The following is a 20728-nucleotide window of genomic DNA, read 5'->3' on the forward strand; positions in this document are numbered from 1 at the left end:
CTTAGAAACTAGTAAGAAAAACAACCATTATCACAGAGTAGGCTGTGCTGGTGTAGACATATGGAAGTCCATTCATTTTTGTAGGCTCTTAGTAGCCCAGGATGCAAAGCATGAGCTCTTACTGTATGTTTTCCATTTGATCACGCTATCTGCTACTCTCATGACTTGGTTTAAATACAAACTCACCTTCCAGATAACGTCAGTTAAGTGGCTTTACCTGATAACAAACAGGCACGACAAGCTAACTACCTTCCCAGGCTGATATGGTTTTGGACACTTGAGTTTTTAAAAATGTAATAGTTGGCTTGAATTGAATGCACAAATCAGCATCAAGATGGCTGTAAAAGGGAATTAAGTGCGTGCATTCACCTCATTGGAAAAGTTCAGTGCAGTGCAGTGAATGCTGAGAGTAACTTATCCAGCCAAATGTAAACAACCAGGGAAGCCTTCCACGAATGAGATGTTCAAGATTTCTGGCTGTCTAAGGTACTTTTGAGAAGCCTATTGCCTCGGCATGCAAGAAACAGTGATACAGCTGAGTTTTTGCAATGGGGTTAGTGTTTGGACAGTTTTTTTGGAGTCTACTCTTTTATATCAGTTAATTATATCATACAGAGGTATAAGTTGGTAGAACAGTACTGTAGTCAGTAAAAGAATCACCAGGTGGAACATAGTAGGAGACAATAATTACAGTTTATGTAAGTGTGGACAGAAAGCTCCTGATTGACCCACGATGGCCTGACACCCAGAGGTGACTGGGTGCCTGCAGAATGGTAAGGATATTACCAAACACAGCAAAGGATCAGTTCTGGAGGTATCTGTTTCTTTTATCTCATTTGTCCCTTGGTTATTTTTCTGGCAGTTGTTTCACTGCTATGATATGTTTTGGAGCACAAGTTTTTATTGCTCCATTAAGTTACAAGCACTTTATGAGGCTTAATCAAAAGCTACCTCACAGAGGAATATGTTAAATACTGAGATTAATTCCTTTGTTTGAAAATGTGATTTATTTGCTGATTTCTGCAGAAGACTAGCAGATCTAACCTGTAAGAGAACCAGTTGATGAGCAGACAAAATGCTTTAGAAAAATATCTCAAATGTTTGTGTTGAGGTAGGGTCCAGAGACTTTGTATGCCAAAGGGGTGGTATGGGAAGTTGAGGGAGATCGTGAAGAAATCCTTTCTCTGAGGCTAGGGAGAAAACTTATCATGTAAAATCTTTTCACAGCTTAAATTAAGACATCCCATTTTTGTTTTGGCCAGTGAAAATGTCTTGGGGTTTGTACTACATTAAACAACACTGTGATGCTGTTGCTTGTGTCCAGAGGACATAGTATTGTAATCTTCAATCTATTTCATTATCTTCAATGAACATGCTCAGAATCCTGTCCAGAGGAGGTCTGCATCAATAATGATATTGTTTTGTTTTTCTACTTGACATGTGTTTCTGTAGATGGTAACAGTTCTGTAAGAAATGTCTGAAACTGCCAATTAGGTGGAAAGACAATGTGTGAACTGAAGGAGGATTACAGATTAATATTAACAGCATAGCATGGGAACTAAAATCATAGCACCAGCAGGAACCAAACTGTATTCTCCCCACACCTTTATTCTCATTCTTGACTGAGCAGGGAATTTCCTTCTGTTGACAGTGACAGAGTATTCCTTTGAGAACAGCAGCTTCAGACTTTTCTGTCTTATGTGGAAGAGTAATGAATGTGCTTCATGTTTAACTTTATTTATTTATTTATTGTGTCCTGGTACAACTAGAAATAAGGATAAAGCACAAAAGTGTGGTCCTCACACACCCTTAACAAGAAGAGCATGCACCAGATATCTTGTGTGTCATTTTATCTCTCATGCTCCCCTGTGTTCAGGAGGTGATTATGCTGAATAGGTGTGCAAACATTTGTGCTACAGGACTCATCTGTTTCGGGCTTTTTTTTCCTTCAGGTTCTAAGAACATAAGCCAGATTACAACAAATGGGGAAAATGAAGGAACTACCAAAATTATTGCACCTTCTCCAGTGAAAAGGTATGTGGACCCACAGTTTCCTTACAGCTTTTAAGAGGTTGTACAATGCATTGGATAGAGGAACATGTTTAGTAATCATTAGTACCAGTTTATCCTGCCCTTGAGTTCAGGACCATCTGATCTTCTGCTGACAAAGGTCAGAGAGTGTTTCCAAGTAATTTGTTTTATAAAACCCTGCTCTTCCAATCAATGTGGAACAGGGATTTCAGGTGACACATGGTTTGAGAACCCGTAAATCAGCAAAAGTTAATGGGAAGGCAGACAGTCTCAGGTTTAAATAGGAAAAAAAACCAGGTAATGACCCAAAGGGCACTGGGCAGGATAGTCCTGTGAAGTCCTGTTAGTCTCTCCCCTGGGAGCTGTGGGCTGGCTGTCAGAGCCCTCAGGGCATGGGCCTTCTGTCTCTGAACAGGGCAAGCTTGAGGTGGGTGGGCAGAGAGAAGCTGGGCATGGGCTCTCTCCCAGCAGGTTTGTTAATCTTGCAGTGATTTCCCATTTTACTGTTCAATTTGTAATAAAAATCAGGAGTTTTTGTTCCTGATCTGTAGGAGTAGTGAATTGCCAGGGCTCTTCTGGACTTGTGTGGTCTGCTGTGTCTGATTTATCAGTGCTGAAGTGCGCATCTCTGGTTATTAAGTATATCTGAAAGGAAGAGGTAAGGCTCATATTCAGAAAGGGATTTATATCTCCACCCCTAATTTGAGGTGGAATTTTTGTGCCTGAATCAGAAAAAGAGTGATCTGACAAAAGAATGAATCAAAAACGCAGCACTTAACTTTTGTTTAGTTGTCTGGATATCTGTCTCTGCATGCTTGGCAATCCTGACAGCTGGGCTTTTTTTCTTAACTGAGTAACTCTTAACTGGACTTATGTATGCATTGAAGCTGTGGGCTTCACCTGCTAGGCATCTGGACTGAGGTCTGAAAAAGGATCTAAAAGATTTACTGCAAATGCTTGGTGGATAGTGTTCTCTATTGCCTAATATTTGGAGCAGTTGACCTCCAAAAGAAAAGCTGAGTTAAATTGCTTTCTCCTTTTGAGGGAAATTGAATGCACTATTCTAGTCCTTAGAAAATAATGCTAATCATGTGTTAAAAGAAAGTTTATGATTTTGCCACTTGGTCATGCTGAAGCTAAACCTTTAAGTAGAAAACAATACAGAGGTAAAAAAATACATGAAGGGAGGACACAAAGAGGATGGATTCAGGCTCTTTCCAGTGGTTCCCAGTGACAGCACCTGGTGGGCACACACTAAAACACAGCAGGTTCCCTCTGAATGTCAGGAAACAATTTTTCCCTGTGCAGATGACTGAGCACCGGCACAGTCAGGTTGTGCAGAAATGTGGTGGAGTCTCCATCCTTAGAGATAATTCCACAGCTGTCTGGGAATAGTCCTTGGCAGCTGAATGTGGGTCAGCCTGCTGAAACAGGCAGCTGGACCAGATGACATCCAGAGGACACTGACAACCCCACCATTGTGTTGTTCTGTGATTTGTTAGGAGAGAGAAAGATACAAAGCAAAAGGTACCATTATTCCATAGTTCAGAGATCATAATTTTGGGGGGGGCAGACAGAATTTGTGACAGAATTTTTAGCAACGAGCTGTTAAAAAGAAATGGATAGGCATGTTTAAGAGGAAGAACCAAAATAAGTGGCTCTCAGTATGACAGCTTCAAGGTTTCTGAGTTTAGTTTCTTACCCTGACAGTTTAAAAGCAGTTCACAGGCAGGTTCTTACTAAGTCATGTTTTAGACAGTCTTAGTCATTTCCAGGAAAAAAAAAACAAGTGTTGGAAGTTGTTTTTCTATTTAGGATTTGATTTGGTTTTCTCTGTGTCTCTGTCTGCACATGTAAAACACCTTTTGGGTCTGCCAGGCTTTGTATATGTGAGAGGCAGCGCACAAAATTTATGCTGCATTTACAGTTCAGAAGTTTGCTCCATCCTGTGTAATTCTTGCATTAGTTGTCAGTGATGCTGGCAGAGCATCTTTCAGTAGTGCTCACGAGCTGAGTTTTCGTATTTAACATCTCATCCACAGTTGAGATCTATAGTTAATTACTTATGCATAAGTGGTATAAATTCAAATCATAAACCCCCCCCCCCAGTGACAGTAATCTCACATGAAATTCAGATCCTAACCCGTTCAGATACTTAAAATGAACTCGGTACCTTTTGCAACTGCATTCCTGGAGATGCTGCTGGTATTTGAAGAGCTGCCACACTCTAGCTTTCTGTCCGTAAAGTGTGTGTCTGCTCCAAATGAATAATCACTTGGGAATTTAATGCAGTAAATTCACCTCCCAGGTACTTTATCTTTTTAAGATTTGAAAACAGTATTCACATTTCTCTAAGTTCAACCAAGGTATTGTTCAGTAGTTCGTGCTGTGCAAATCAATTCCTTTGTGCAATATGGGACAGATATATATTTATCTGAGTTACTTGCTCACTCTGTAGTAAGCACATATTTTTAAGCCTGGGAATAGATTGCATGCACCTATGAGTCAATAATTAATGGGTGCAATATTAAGAAAATGATTTACCTGATAAAGTGTAATTTAATTTCTTTTCTTGCTGACTTACTGTAGCTTTGCATTTTGTTCACTCTGTGAGAATTAAATGATTAACTCAGTGACCTGTAATATCCAAAGGCTGAGGTTAAAAGTGGATTAGTGAGTTAAGTAGCCACGATTCCTTCATAAAGCTGGGTCTGTCACCTCCTGCTCTGGGAAAAGAACTCCCAGCTTATATCCCCCTCTCTGTAAGCAACTGTAAAGCTTTTATTTTTCCTTCCCGAATAGCACTTTATAACTATATGATGTATTAATGATTGTACGGGGTTGCTGTCAGTAATACTTCTTGACAACCTGAGTGGAAATCAGTGTGGCTGCCTCATTCTATCTCAGGTGAACTGCTTGTCCATGGAGGAAGAGAGCTCTAGGGATGGTGCTGCAGGAAAAGCTCTGCTGAGCAACTGACAAGGACAGGAGTGTGCTTCAGCTAAAAGCCACTTCCCAGCATTTGAAGTGGCAATTATCTGGGAGCTTTAATGGGTCAGAAGCTGTAAAACCTGACACTGTGGGAATGATAGGAATAAAGGAAGAATTGGAGCATCCTGCTTTTTTCCCCCCATCCCTGTACGTATGGTGAGAGACTGGTTACAAACACTGATATAGCTCTCAAGCCAGGTGACTCTCCTGGTTTGCCTTGCAGCAGTCAGTGAAGTCAGCTCTTTCACAAAAACATCTTCCTGGTGAAAATAAAACCCAAGGCTCCACTGGGGATGGTATGAGAAGGATATGCTGCCCTGTGAACCTATGAACCTGTGATCTGTCATACTTTGAATAGTTTTCATCACCCCTGCCTTTGTTGCTCCCATTTTAAAGTAGGTACTGTACACCTGGAAAAATGGTAGGGAAATACGATAAGGATAATCTGAGGTATGTGGTGACTCCCATACTGGGAGAGATTAAGCAGTCTGTGGTTCTTTCCCTTGGGAAAGAGATTAGACAGTTATAAATGTGTAAAAAAATATTAAGGGGTGGAGTTTTTTCTTAGGGAGCCATTGTTCATAGGTGTTTGTTTTTCTTTATTTCTTTCTATAATCACAGAAACAGTCAGGAACAAGGGATGGAAGTTTTGAACCAGGTGGAAGTCTTAAAATAAAATTAAGTAATTGTTTATGTCATAGCCAGATACTGAAACATACTCCTACCAGGCATTATTTATGACAAAAAATTTAAAATATTCTCGAAGTATTTAAGTAAATCAATGGAAGAAAGTTTCATTAAGAGCTATGTAAAATAAAAAGGAGGTAAAGCCTCTGGTTCAGTAATCTGTTTACTGCATATTATGGAAGATTATGAGATCATATTGTGTGTTTGCCCTATTGTTAGACTTCTTGCGTAAGTATCTGTTCTTATTTATTTGGAGACAGGATTGACTGTTTTTCTGACTCAGTGCTGCCACAATTATGAGCTTGCAGAGATGATTTTTTTTCCTTTTTTCTTTTTTTTTTCCTCGTTTTTTTTCCTTTTTTCTTTTTTTTTTTTCCTCTTTTTTTTTCCTTCTCTCCCCCTTCCCTTATGACTGCTCTTTTTAGAAGAAATTTTTCAACATAGCAGGTCTTCACCCTCTTTTGTATAATAAATAAGTAACTATATGCCAGGGTGGGTCTCTGTAATGTGTGCGTGCCTTTAAAATTAAATTTTTAGTGTTCAGGATAAAAGAAAATGTGATCTGTGTACAATGGGTTTTTAAGAATAAACAAATAAATAAATAAATGTATGTATATATCTATACTCTTATTTAGCTTTAAAAACATGAAAAATGAAAACAGTCCAGAAACACAAAGAAGTAAAACAAGTGCTCCATGGGAGGAAAATGGCCCCCAGAGGTAAGGCAAGACTTGATGTCTCAGGTATTGTGCAATGGTAAATACCATGCCACAGCAGTAGGTTGAAGGATATTCATATAATATATTATTGTGTTATTTTATTCATAATATAGGTGTATTGCATGTGTGCAGATAGGTTCTTTCATGGATAAATAAACAGTTAAAAATTAGGAAAGTATGTGTAGGAGGAAGTAGCCAGTGAATGAATGTCAGCAGTGGCTTTCTACAGAGATCTGCTCATAGACCTCTGATATTTAGTATATTTGTCAAAGAACTTGAAAAGGGGTAATAAAGTTTGGTGATGATACAAAATTGTTTAGGATAGTGAGAAATTTGTCTGTGAAGGGTGGCAGAAAGACCCCTAAAGTGTGACTGATGGGTAGATCCTATTGAGTCAAAAAATGTGAAGAGAGGTACATGAGGACAAAAAAAATAACCCTAAATTTCTGATTAATATGTAGTGCTGTGGAATTCTGATGGATAACGAAGAAAACATCAGCTGTGTAGCAGTCAGAAAAACAATTAGCAATTATTAGTAATAATAATTAGTAATAATTATAAGAGAACAGCATTATGTCATTATGTAACTTGGTGGATCACATACGTGCTCCATGAATTTTGGGAGCAGTTCTGATGTCCTTATCTCAGGAAAAGGAATAGGCTTTGAGAGGGGCAGCAAAAGTAATCAAAGATGTGAAAGGCTCTGCAGTAAATCTGACAGGGAACAAGGGCATAGGCCAGACAGGATCCTCCCTTCAGTCAGTAAAAGAGGCAATTTCAGGGGTTAACATCTAGAAAACACAAGTTGTACTGAGAAAAGAGAAAGTGATCAGGACTGTATTCTTCCAGCAAAAGAGCTGAGGATCTCCAGGTGAAGCTATTGAAGGTGGTTTAAAAATGTTGAGAAAGGCAGTGAGTAGTGACTCACCATGAGTGGGAGACTTGTGGTCCTCCTTTGCAAGGGGTGCTGCAAGCTGATGAATTCCTGGGGGAAGCTGGGTGAGTCATGAAACAAAAATTCTGAAGGGCTTCTGAAGGCAGAGGTGCAGCAGCAGGCTCAGCAAGCCTCCTGGACTGGGAATGGTATGGGACTCAGGGAGCACTGGGAAGCTGTCTTCAGGGTTTTGCTTCCTGTAGGTGGTTGTTTACAGCTGACGTTGGAAACGGGCTACTGAACCAGACAGCATGTAAAGTGTAATCCAGAATGGTCCTGCTTTTCTGTGACAATTCAGATCTATACATGTGTCGTTTGGGGCACCCTGATGATTTACCCCTTGTGCTCCTCCTCTAAACAGAGTAGTTTTCAGAGTAAAGACAGAACAGTGAGCAAATATTCTCTTTCTAAGACAGACGTTTCTTTGGTTATTTTTAGAGAAGTGGTGTCATCTTGTCACTTTATGGCTCCAGTGTTTAAATTGCTCTCAGGACAGCAGAAAGTTTAACCTTTCAGGAGCTAAAGAACACTAGGATTGAGTTTTTGCAAATCTATTCATTCTAAAGCACTCTGCAGTTTTAGACACATAAGCAGGCTGGATGTTGCAGAGAGGTTTTCACAGCTCTTAATAATAATTCTCATTGCGATGAGCTGTGGGAACTTTTCACCTGTGCAGAGCAGTGCTGTAATCAGCTGTCTGCAGAAGTAGATGAAGAATGGATTAAATTTGAAGGCCAGAGGCTTTTAGGAAAGCAGAAGGAAAGCTGAAACTTGGAGCACCTCCACACCATTGGCAGGGGTTTGCATGGATGAACAGAAGAGAAATGGAGGTAGAATTGCTTCATATTCCCAAGCATCAGCTCTGTGATGAAGACATATGTCATGACATGACAAGGAACATGGCAAGTTTTCAACACTTACATCCATGGAAAACATGAAGAATGCCTAGCTCTGGGTTGGATACGCCATACTAAAGCACAGAAGTTTTATTACGGTAAAAGAATATGAATAAACTAAAATCTCTGTTTTGTAGGCTTAGAGTTGTTGGCTTAAAAATGCTGAGGCCTCTCTCCTACATTTTTAAGGTTTAGTGTGAAAAATGTATTGCTAAAAAGCAGTACCATCTGCATTTACATAACACAGACATTAACACCCACAAAAGGATGTATAGCCAAATACTCACCTGTGCGTGTGTGTGTGCATGCATGAATATTTTCATTTTTGTACGCTGAATCTCAGTTAGCTGGCCTAACTGTCGTGGAAATTTTAAAGCTGATTCTTTGCTCTTCCTTTTTAACCTTAGTGGACTGTATAATTCTGCCAGTGACCGCAATAAATCACCAAAGTTTCCTTACTCTCGCCGAAGGAACCCATCTGGTGGCAGTGAGAATGAGTCTGGGCAGCCAGTTCGGAGGAGGTAAGAGCCTCAGGGTTAATTACTGTCAGCTTCTCAGTGTAGAAACTTGGGCTCCTGCATGCTCTATGTCCAGCTTGTGCAGGCACAGCTGTGTCCTGGGAAAGGGGGTATTCCAGGGGCCAGTTGTTAGTAAAAAAATACACCTGAGCAAGAATACCACAGCTGGTTTTGGAAAGAAAGCTTCGATCAGGTTGTTTGCTTGTGTGCTGTTGTGGGAAAATGATGTTAAAAATGTGAGAAGTTGCATTATTGGCACGTGCAAGATTCCTTTGGTTACTGGAGCTCTTTTTGCCTGGTGAATGAAAGCACTGATGGATTTGTTTGCTTGACAATGAGCTTCCAATGCAGTGTTATAAGTACATTTCTTTGCTTTAACTGCCCCAAGGATTAAACAAATGAGCCATATAGCTGCCTTTGACAGTCCTGTATGTGAGCCATTTTGCATTAGAGAGGACACCAGCAAAAATACAACTATGTGACACATTCAGTTGGTACAAGCTGAATTGAGTGACTTAGAGAAGTAAAATAGAATGGATGGAGGTTCTGTGCTGCATGTCCTTGAGCGTGTCCAAAAAGAAAATTACAGGGGCAGCTCTGACGTGATGGAGTATTGAGAGATTGTGTGTTACCTGGGACAATTTGTCCTGCTGAGAAGCTGCTTTCATCGCTGGAGCACCCTGCCTGGTGCTGTGATTTGTTATGAAGTATAAACAGACACAGATACCGTGCCATATTCATTGCAGTCTTCTAAAACTGCCTTAGGAGCCAGCACATGAGAGTTACATCTCTTTCTGACAGCTCTGGAATAATTACCTGTTTGGCCTTCAAAGCCAGAGTTGCAAAGGGGTCTCTGACAATGCAGCTATACTGATGAGGAAATCTAGTTTGATGTGGAGCTTTTATCCTTCTCAGGTTTCTGAACTGTTTCAGACCTTTTATCTGCCATTAGCTGTCTGGGACAGGAGAGAAGAAACTAAGAAACTCACCCATGGTGCCTGCTTAGTGACCTCAAATAAATGAGTGTAACTCTCGGGCAATGGAGTTGTGTTTATTTGCTCTGTTGGATAGAGCCCTCATAGATGTTAACAGCAATGTGTTTCCTGAATGGGTTTTGTCATATTTTAACCTCAGCCCAGCTCCAGGCAGCCCCTCACTCACTCCCCCACCAGCAGGATCAGGGGAAGAATCAGAAGGGTAAGAGGTAAAAAACTCATGGGCTGAGATACAGACAGTTCAATAGAGAAAGCCAAAGCCGTGCACACAAGCAAAGCAACACAAGGAATGAATTCCCTGCTTCCCATGGTTGGGCAGGTGTTCAGCCATCCCCAGCAGGGCAGGGCCCCATCACACTAATGGTGATTTGGGAGGTCAAACCCCATCAGTCCAACATCCCCTCCTCCCTCCTTCTTCCCCCCGCTTTATACACGGAGCCTGATGCCACAAGGTCTGGAATATCCCTTTGGGCAGTTGGGGGTCACCTGTCCCAGCTGTGTCCCCTCCCAGCCTCCCACGTACCCCCAGTCTCCTCCCCAGCGTGGCCTTGGCTCAGTGCAATCCCCGCTCAGCAGTAACAAAAGCATGTCTATATCATCAACCCTGTGTTCAGCACAACCCCAAAACACAGCCCCAAACCTGCCCCTGGGAAGAAAACTAACTCTACTGCAGACAAACCCAGCACAGGTTTTCTGATGCATTGCTAGCTTAGTTGTCAGAAGGACTTGTTTGGTTTTGTAAAAACAAAAACTAGAGATGTGCAATGCAAAGCTCTCTCATATCAAGAAAAGAAAAGTGTTTGTGCACTGTGCAGCAGGAAATCTGGGATTTGCATTGGGCTGATCTAGTCAGTGGACAGACAGTCATGCCAATACCAAGTTTTCTCTTGGGCTACCACATGAACAAAATGTTTTTAGAAGTTTTATCTTGAATGTGAGACTGTGAACACTAACAGTAGGTAGGTTCTAACTTAATTATGCCTTCCTGAGTCTTGGTTTTATTCATGCACTTTCCTTTTCCAACTGTTAATAACAATAGCTGTGTTGTTTATGCACTCTTTACTGGAGTTAAGAGGAAACCACCAGGCTCTGGTGTGTTGCAAACAGTAGGAAACTCTAAAGGCCAGCATGCTATGCTTAATTTTGCAAGTCAGGGGTTTGCAATGAGAGCTTGAATGGAATCATGCCTTCACAACTTACTGTAAAGGTGTCCTGAAAGGTTTAAAACAAGCATATGCCCTATTTTCTCTACCTGAGATCATATTGAAAAAAAAATTTATCAAAAAACTAAAACACTTTGTAAAGTTTTAAGGTTTTTTTAAGGGTAGTTTTGTGTATTTGTATTAAGTGACTCAATGATATTTCATTAAAACTTCCTTAATGTCACAGGAAAAATCAAAACAGTGGTGAAGATTCAGATTTAAAGCAAAGGAGAAGGTAAATATACGATCTATAGCAGGTATGAAATGATAGTGACGATACTGGTCATATTTTGGTTCACTGCATCCCCTCCTTTCCTTCCTTCTCCCTAATTTTCTTAAATGTATGAAAGGTTTGTTATGTTATGACCATTTAATTTTTTATTTCTTTTCTTTTGCTAAAATGCTCTGTGGCACAGCCTCATCACAGCACAGAGTTTGCAGCACATTGTTACTACCCCATGTTAGAAGCAGCTTGTGAAAGTTTCCTGAGGGCTTATCTGCAACTTGAGAGTCAATTGCAGAGGTTTTAGCTTTTGGAGTCTGAATCTGCAGAATTGTTTTTACTTCTCCAGCCTCCCTACCCACTTTTAATTAAACTGTTTTGCAAGCAAGTGTTCTATCATCTGAGATGAATTGTCCAGCAAGAGGTAAGTGCAAAGCCATCTGTAACTCCTGGTGGTCCTCTTGCTGTCTTGCACATTTTTTGTTGATTTTTTCTTAAGCTTCTTCCACGCCCCCCACCCCCATCTGCCATTTCACACGTGACTGGTTGTCACATTTCAAATAAAATGCAGGTGTGAATTTGGGTGTGCCCTTCAACAGCTTCAGTTTTTGACAGATTTTTGCCACATCTGCCTGTCATGACTCTGTTCGGTGCTTCTCCTCTCTCCTGTGTTCCTGCTTGCACTGCTGGAATGAGAGAGTGTAGTGCATTTCAATGCCAGAGGCTCCTGGAGCTTGGGAAGGAGAGGAGGCACTCCCAGGATCTGAATCACTGCTGCAGCACGGGAAAGGAGCTCTGGCAGAGATACAAACATCTCAGGGACAATCACAGGAAGCCAGAGAAAGTGCTCACATACTTTGTACTTATTATAAGATAACAGAATATTTTTTGGAAGAATGTTAGCGTTACAAGTTGCCAGCGGTAGTCCTGTGATAGATGTCCAGCACATAAAACTGAGAAGATTTAGTTAGGCATCTCAGTTGGAAAGCCTCAGTGCTCAGAAGGGACCTCCTCCCAAAGGCTATGCACAGGTTTGTTACTGTACATTGCAAAAGACCTTCTCCACTTCCTCACAATTTGGCTATTCTTCTCTCATTTTAATCAGAAAAAGACTGTGCCAGGCTGTGAGCTTTCCTCAGCTCTCCAAGCCCTCTCCTAGACAATATTTGTTGTATCTCTTGTAAAACTGACTATGACTTCTTTCCTGCTCCTTATGCCAGACCATATAGGTATTCTACCCGCAAAATATCAAATATATTGCATGACAAAGAAAACGGGAATAAAGGACAAAAGGTACCCTAAAATTGTCAGAGATCAGGATGATCTCATGTGTTCTTGCACCTGATTTAGGAAACTATCTTTTTTCCGCACCATTTTTGGTATTTTATTCAGTTCAGTAAAAACTGTTATTTAATATTCAGTGAAAGATAATATTCTGACAAAAAGCATGAGCTGCTGCCACTCAGCTGACAGCTCAGGAGCCCTTCTGTGTCCCCACAAGTGCTTTCCTGACAGGGAACACAAGGTAATTTGATGTGCAGTATCCAAAAGGTGGATCAGATTTCCATCCCTGAAAAGTTAGAGAAAGGCTTGTCTTGAGTTTGATCACATTGGATGTTTTATCTTGTACTTTGCCTGCCACTCTGTGATTTTTGGCTGTTTTGGTACCTTATGAGATAAATTACTTAAATCACAGTAAGAAAATTCTTGTTATAGTGAAAAATGTGGAAGAAAAGTGTCATGCTAATGACCTGGAACTGTGAAAGAACAGTGTTGCTCAAATGACTTACTAAGGTTGATGTTAGTGGAATATTTATTAAACATCTGATAAGACTGGGGTGGGGAAAGGTATACTTTTGGCTGTGTAAGGTCTGCTGCTCTTAACTCTTCCATTGTGCTCTAGTGAATTTTTTTGACACCATCTTTTAATCTTCCTTCTTCCTTTGGGGTTACAGTTTTTGATAGTAACACACGTATTTTTATCCTCACTTTGAGCTTCACCCAGAAAGGTGTATTTTTAGCTGGCAATCCGGCTTTAAATTATGAACATGAATTTTGCTGATGGGGAGAGGCTTCTTCTCTGGGGGAAATTTCACTTTGCCAAATTTATTCCCTTCAGGCAAGCTGGGTTGAATTGATTTTCTTAGACTTTAGCTGTCCTGTTATTCTAAGACATATTTGTTTGAATGGGAGCTATTTGAGCTAATGATTTCCTAATTTAGGAGGGGAGAACGGATTCCATAGACTGAAGCATTTAAAAGCTCAGGAATTTGATGAAGGCAACCATAATTCACTGGTATTATGGAGAATTTAATGAGGCTCTGAGGTATGTCAGAGTGACATCTGTAACAGTGTCCTGGTTATGCAGTCGTAATCCTGTAGAAAGCAGAGTAATGTGTCCCTCACCAGACAGTGCAGTTCCATGCTGCATCTGTTCTGTTCCTTAGGAACAATCTTCTCTCATCCTGTTTGGGCTCTTCCTCCTAAGCCATTAGAACATGCAGTGAGTAGGTGCTGGTCAGCAACTTCCTACCTTGTCGTGAAATGCTTCTCCTTACACCTAAGAAACTGCTTTCTCTCCTTGGCTTGTTTGAGGTGTAGTTTAACATATCTGTCCTCTTACAAATGTCAGCTATCAAAAAGAGCAAAAGAAAAGCTGGGAGGCATACAAAAATATGTATCTCTACCAGCATCATCAGGAGTTATCCTCTTTAGCTCTTATGTCATGGCCAGAGACCTCAGAAATAAAAGTTCTGTTCTCCATTGCAGCAAAACCGTCACTGATTCTGACTCCAGGCAACCTAAATCCTTGTAGACCAGCTCCTGTTAATATCAGTCAGCCTTCCTCATTAATCAGCTGGGCTGTCAGTATAGCAGAGAAACACATCTGTCTTTGGGGGCATTCATGGAATCACAGAAGTGTTCAGGTTGGGAAGGACCTTTTCCAGATCATCAAATCTAACCATTCCAAGACCATCCTCACACTAAAGAATGAATGGTCCAAATCAGGTTTTGATGAGAGTGGCAGTCTTTAGGACCTAGCTGTCACCAAAACTATGGGAAAAACAAAAACCCTCTAACACTATATTTGAAGTGACAGAGAATCAGGCATTACTTTATTTCTGGCCAGGATGTGCCATGGAAAATATTCCATACACACATAAGTTTTACTAGATTTTTCCTAACACGTATACAGCCCAAAACCCATAGAAATCCATTGGTTTATTGTTCATTGGTCCCAAGTTGCGTAGTTCTTAGTATCTGGCCTCCTATGGGATGTGGATTTCTTCACCTCTGATGTTAATAAGGTCCTCACTCCTTGGTTTCCTTGTCAGTCTTTTCCGGACCAGTGTCTCCAACCGTGCCGGGGGCAATGTCTGGGGTAGATGTTCATTGATGTTTGCTGACGGTCGTTATCTTTCTGGGTATCTTTAGGGCTACTCCCAGTCTGTTGAGACGTTAAGCTTATCTCTGTTGAGTGGTGCAAAGTCCCCCTAAAAAGCTCTTAGACTTCCCTTCCCCAAGGCAAAGGTAAACCAAGCCTGACTAGAGAAATAAAATTAAAAAGTTTTAAAAGTTACATTATTTCCAACATAGTCAGTGGTACAGTGACAGAGTCCTGGTTTCTAGGACCAAAGTCCTGATAGTTGGTCTGTCTGCTCCAAAATCCAATCATGGGTTTAAGGGTCTCAGGTAGTAGAGAAGAGTTTGCCTGTAGGTAGTTGAGCCGCCTTCTTCCATAAAGAGCAGCAGAATCCCAGTGTTACTGGTATTTCTTCCATGCTGGCTAACATTCCCTTCAGACAAGCTGGGTTCAGCTGATTTTCCTAGATTTTAGCTGTCTCGTTACTCTAAGACATTTTTGTTTGAATGGGAGATGAGATATTTGAGCTAATGATTTCCTAATTTAGGAGAGAGAGGAGAACAGACTCCATAGACTGAGGACTTACGAACTTACAGGATGGAAGTTGAGGTGAATAGAAAATACAGATCTGTGAGCATTTTGTTTTGCTTGCAATCCCAAAATTCTGTATAATTTCTGTTGGGCGTACCACAATGTACAAGAAGAAAAGAGCCAGAATACATGCAGATTAGAGATGATACATTTCACACCTCCAAGAAACACATTGATGTGGCATACACAAAAAGAATGCTGAATTATAAAATGAAATAATTTTTAAAAAATAAAACAAATGAAACAATGAAATTATTCAAAATGAAAATAGCACTCATCTTATACTACACTGTGGGTGCGCTACTTTTGAAGCAGTTCTTCCCAATCAATTAATGAGAAAAAGATAATATGACTTGCAGGTGTAGACAAGCCCTCCAGAGTCTTTTAATTCTGATTTCTGAGAATGAAAAACATCTGAGTGATGTTTTTGCAGTGTTGTTCCTTCCTCGTTTAGCACTGCAATAATTTTGGTGATAGTAGATAAATTAATTTTGAGATGTTGCTTTTCTTTTCTCCAGGTCACGGTCCCGCTGTAACACCAGCAGTGGCAGTGAATCTGAAAATTCCAACAGAGAGCATCGGAAGAAGAGAAACAGGTGACAATCTATTAAATATTTTAGACAGGGAGACATGAAACACAGACAAGTGGAGATGGACTTTTCTCTGATAAACCTAGTAAGAAGGGATCTAACATGTTTTATGTGTATAGAGTCCTCCTGAGGCAGTGTAAGACCCTTTTCTAAATAAGAAGAGTGATGATTGCCAGAATACATCATTTATAGTTGTATGCAATGAATGCCTGCCCTCCTGTTGCTTAGGAAGAGCTCAGTAATGAACCACATGATCAAATACAGGGCACACTTACAAAAGACTTGCAATATAAATGCAAATAAAGGGGATAATACCTTGATAACAATATTCTCAGCATATACTTCAATACCTCACAAATTTAAGTGCAGACTTTTTTAAGCAGAAAATAAGCTTTCGAGAAGTAAAAACATTTTTAATGGCTATGAATTTCAGTGCTGTTTTTAAATCCATGCATTTAATGATATTACTGTTTTGTTTTCCAAAATGTCAGGTGTGGTCCCAAACCCAAAATGTGTACAGCATCAAGTTTTAATAGGACAGCAGTAGTTCATATCAAGTGATGCTAACAAGTCCTGTATTATATATCCTATTTTTTTTCTTGCTGATATGAAAAAGATGGCATAACTACTGAATTCCTATAAATTCCCTTTAAAGCTGTATCTTTCATGTTGCACTGGAGATAACAGCATCCATATATAATTTAATAATATTCAAATATATTCAAAAATATATTTTAGAAAATACATTTTTAAAAGCACATAGAATTTCTTCATATTGCATAAACACAGTGCAAGAGAAATGCAACTGGTCAAAAGAGGAACTGTTTTAAGGCAAATTTTCTAAATTGCTGCCTCCATGAGCTTCCATCATTTCTTCATGTCTACTTTGCAGTGATAAATTATTTCCAGATCTCTGGAAGCTCTTAGAAATAATCATATTCTAGGTAGTGCTGTGGGAGTATACAGTGTAATTACGTTTTAAACATGACTTGCAGTAGTTAAAGAAATACTAAAAAATCATTGTGACACTCGCATAGGATGGCATAAAGCGTATGTGAGACATAAAATTTCTTTGAAGCTTACCTAAATTAGAGTGCAGTGTAGTAAGATACTTGGTTAACAATAACCTAGTGTGCATGGAAGGTTAGTTTTCCAGCTGAAGTTGAAATGACATGCCGAGTGTAGTTTCAGTGATCAGCAGTAAGTGGTATTTTGTATCCCTTTCTCCTAGAATACTCTTGCCAGGTTTTTTCCCGCGTGTGAAAATCCTTGTGCAGGGAGCTCCACAAGCAAATGAAAGAAATTAGAGACTGACCACAAGAATGTTTTTAAGAACTCCTGGCAATATAAAGACTGAATTGTGAGAAGGAATAAGTACTGCTTATCATTTTTTTGAAGGATAAAAGGGCCTTTACCAACCCTTCCTCACTACATGGAAAGAAATTTCAAAATAAGAAGAAAAAGAAATGAATTTTTTGAGTTGTTTCTAAGTTTTTCACATTTTCAGAAATCTAAGATACAGCAAAAATGTTAATGTTTCAGCATCTCTTTTTCTGAGGTGATTACTTGAAATCAGGCCAGATAAAAAGTCATTATAAGAGTTAGAGTAAACAGGTACTAAATGAGCTGGAAGTCTAAGACTTGTTCCTTGTGAGCAGGTGCAGGTAAACACCAGTCATAATGAATTTCTGTGTTTTGTTAGCAGCCACAGCAGGAACATAACAAGCTGAAAGGTCAGAAGCACTGAGTAGCTTTCCTGTTATCAGAGCTGAGCCAGCCCTAGCAGGGTTAAATAGGACATTAAAATGAGGCTTGCAACTGCTGTTGCTCAAGTTTATGCTGTTGCATAGAATAATATAATTTATTTTCCAGTACAATAACCAGGTCCCTGACACAAGCAGAAACAAAATTGTTTTGTTTTATTGGAATGAGTGAATACTCACATTAACCAAAGAAATCTTCTTCTGATCATAGTAGAGTAGAATATACTGTTCACAGGACAAGAGATCACTGTGAACTATTTGCCAGGAGAAAACAAATTATCAGAGAAAACCAGATGTAGATGAGAAAAAACCCCAGAAATGTAGATTAGAGCTTCTGAAGGTACAACACTAGAAAAATCTCAGGGAAAATCTTCTTACTGGATCTCAGTCTTTGGGGTTTCACTCCATCATATAAATGTTTTCTCCTAAGCAGATGATCATATGAAAGTTGAAAAACCTGTGATGAGCATTTTTCAATCACAGAAGAAATGCATTTGCTTTTTCAATCCTGTGGTCAAAATTTATTGTGTAGACAAAACTGTATTAAAGGAGGAGACAGTGTGTACTGAAGCATAGTTTCCTTCCTGGCTACACTGAGCAGATCCATCTGATTAGAATCAGAGTGACTGAATGGTTGAGGCTGTCAGGGACCTCTGGGTGTCATCTGGTCCAACCACTGCTCCAGCAGGACCACCAAGAGCTGTCATTCCCATACAGCTTTTCAGTATCTCCAAGGACGGAGACGCCACCACCTCTCTGGAAAACCTGTGCCAGTGCTCGGTGAAAAGAATGAGAGGAAAGTTGTAATGGGCTTTCAGTTCAAGGGCAGCAGTTTTTATTCAAAAGTACCTTTAAGTAGAAATTTAGGATTTGAGTTAAACTTTCAGCTTTTCATTTTCTTTTTTTTTTTTTTTCTGTCACCAAAAAGCTAAAAAATTTGCCCAAAAGTTGCTAGAATTGAACATTGCATTCAAATAATGTATTTCATGTGAGCATGTTTTGCAGCTGCAAAATGGATGTTTTGTTTCTTCATATCTCCATCTAGTAGAGTTCTGCTGTGCTGCAACAGGACTTTGAGTGGGCTGACACTGCTTGCTTTAATAGCTGCAATGCTACTTTATATATTTAGATTTTTGGTATTTTTGTATAAGTGACTGCCATGTGTGGGAGGCAGTTGGTGGTGTCTATACCATATGGGATGATTGCTGTTTGCACAAATTGGATTATTTGGGATGAAAATCACAACTCATTACTTGTTGCTGTGTGAGTTCTTCTACTAAATCCTTAGGTAGAAGTTTGTTAATACCTGTCAGCAGATTACAGATTTAAAAACATTTGCGTAGAAATCAAAACCTGAGGTTGCAGTCTTCTCCAGATGCTTCCTACCATTTTGTAGAGCTGTGGCTGTTTACAGTAGTTGGGGATCCAGCTCAAAATTCATTATGCATGTGAGAGAAGATCTGATCAAAGGAAAAGCAGAAGCCTGTGTAGCTGGTTTAGCCTGATACAATTCAAAACCCAAAGAGAAAAGTACATCTGAAGTGAGGAGCAACAACAACACACTTTGCATTTTCTACATCTCCAGTGTAATCCCTTTATCTCTGTTTGCTTCTTTGTTTGTTTTACCTGTGAGTCTTCCCCTCTGGTTTCTCCAGTATGCCAGTCATACCATCTGATCAGACAGTCCACACTCAAGGTGGTATTTTCCAGGGATGTTTTGAAATCCCTGCTGAATTTTAAGTTCACTGCTGTGACCAAGCATATCCTTTTGCTCCACCACCTTAGCACTTCATCCCAGCAGTCATTTGTGCAACCTCAAAACTGTGGGAAGCATCTGTGGAACTTTGGTCAAACACTGCCTGGCTGCCTGGATGGTTGTGGCATTGTGAAATTATTGCAGCCTGCTAACAAATATGCTGAGTTGATAGGATTTCGATGTTTGGCTCCATCTGTAATGCATTCCAATAATGAATTCATAGATTTTAAAGAAACCAAATTAAAAAAAGAAGAAATAAAAGGCATAGCATGTCATTTAAATGCACATAAGCCATGACAGGGAGCAAAGCCTCAGGGGATGGTGCAGAAGGAGTGCCATGGAGATCTGAATGCATCCTGAGATTTGTTGCAGGTTAGGACGAAGGGAGCACTTCTTCTGCGTGGGGACTCACCAAGGGGATTTTCCCCTGGATCCTAGGAAGGTGCATGCTGGAATAAAGTACTTGTGAAAGTTGTAGTAGTAGAACCTTGTATTATGATGTGGGTCTCCTATTTGCTGCAGATGAGGTAGACTGGAATATGTAAACAAGGAAAGAAATCCAGATGTTTGGCTTGGGCTGGGAAGAAGAATTCAAGTTGTGGACATGGATTGTTACATTTTTAGTTCATGCTGTTTCTAAATAACAAATCAGCAAGTTTTCTTTTATAGAGTTCTTACTTTAATGTAGTTTAGGAGCATTTGTTAAAATTTGGCAAAGATGAAAGGTTAAGTACAGCATTGCAGGACCTGGATTTTTGTGGGGGGGGAAAAAGAAATATCCCACTGCTTCTCAGAGCATCCTGCATCAGAGCCTTCAGACTAAACTCCTGGTACTTGCTTTGCAGATTACGGCAAGAGAATGAAATGGTTGACTCGGCTCCTCAGTGGGAAGCTGTGCTGCGGCGGCAGAAGGGGAAAACCCAGGCAGATCCAAACTACCGGCGATCCAGGCACAGATCTCGATCGTATGTAACCTTCATATCCTTTGATGTGTAAACTAAGGCTGTTGAATCATGTTAAAAAGCAGGAGGAGTGTCTCCAGTGTGGTGGTGGCCCTCAGCTGCTGAGGAGCAGAGATTTTCACATGGCATGCTTCCACATTACCAGATTGGTCTTTGTGGTCAAACTGCTTTTGTTTAGTGATTTGAATTTCAGGGCACAAATAACGCAAACAGAACTTTGTAACAAAGCTGCTAAGGAACTCTGTCCATCACCTGGGAAGAAGTCCTGGGTGGTTCAGTGGCTCATTGAGCATTGGTTCTGTAATGAGTACAGTTATTCCTCTTTTCTGGGCTGCAAGTCTGTGGAAGCATTCAGATTTTATGTGATAGCTGCAAACACTTTTATGAAATACATGCATACTAGTTTAATCATATAATATCTGCAGTGGTGTTTCAGATGAGAGCAGCTGCTCGTGTTTCCAAGTCAAATTATCCCTGACAAGCAGCAGTCAGTGATATATTGCATC

The 20728-nt window shown here is 40.1% G+C and overlaps 1 protein-coding gene across 1 annotated transcript in view; it reads left to right on the plus strand.

The window, feature by feature from the left end:
• Nucleotides 1–20728, plus strand: part of EPB41L4A (erythrocyte membrane protein band 4.1 like 4A) — a 74622-nt gene that overhangs the window by 41202 nt on the left and 12692 nt on the right. Inside the window, exons 15-20 of the mRNA XM_017728366.1 lie at nt 1953–2034; nt 6345–6428; nt 8666–8779; nt 11161–11208; nt 15670–15747; nt 20106–20225. Coding sequence (XP_017583855.1) covers nt 1953–2034; nt 6345–6428; nt 8666–8779; nt 11161–11208; nt 15670–15747; nt 20106–20225 — 526 coding nt within the window. The remainder of the gene's footprint in view (nt 1–1952; nt 2035–6344; nt 6429–8665; nt 8780–11160; nt 11209–15669; nt 15748–20105; nt 20226–20728) is intronic.

The sequence above is a fragment of the Corvus brachyrhynchos genome, unplaced genomic scaffold, assembly GCF_000691975.1.
Source record: "Corvus brachyrhynchos isolate BGI_N302 unplaced genomic scaffold, ASM69197v1 scaffold433, whole genome shotgun sequence".
NCBI lineage: Eukaryota > Metazoa > Chordata > Aves > Passeriformes > Corvidae > Corvus > Corvus brachyrhynchos.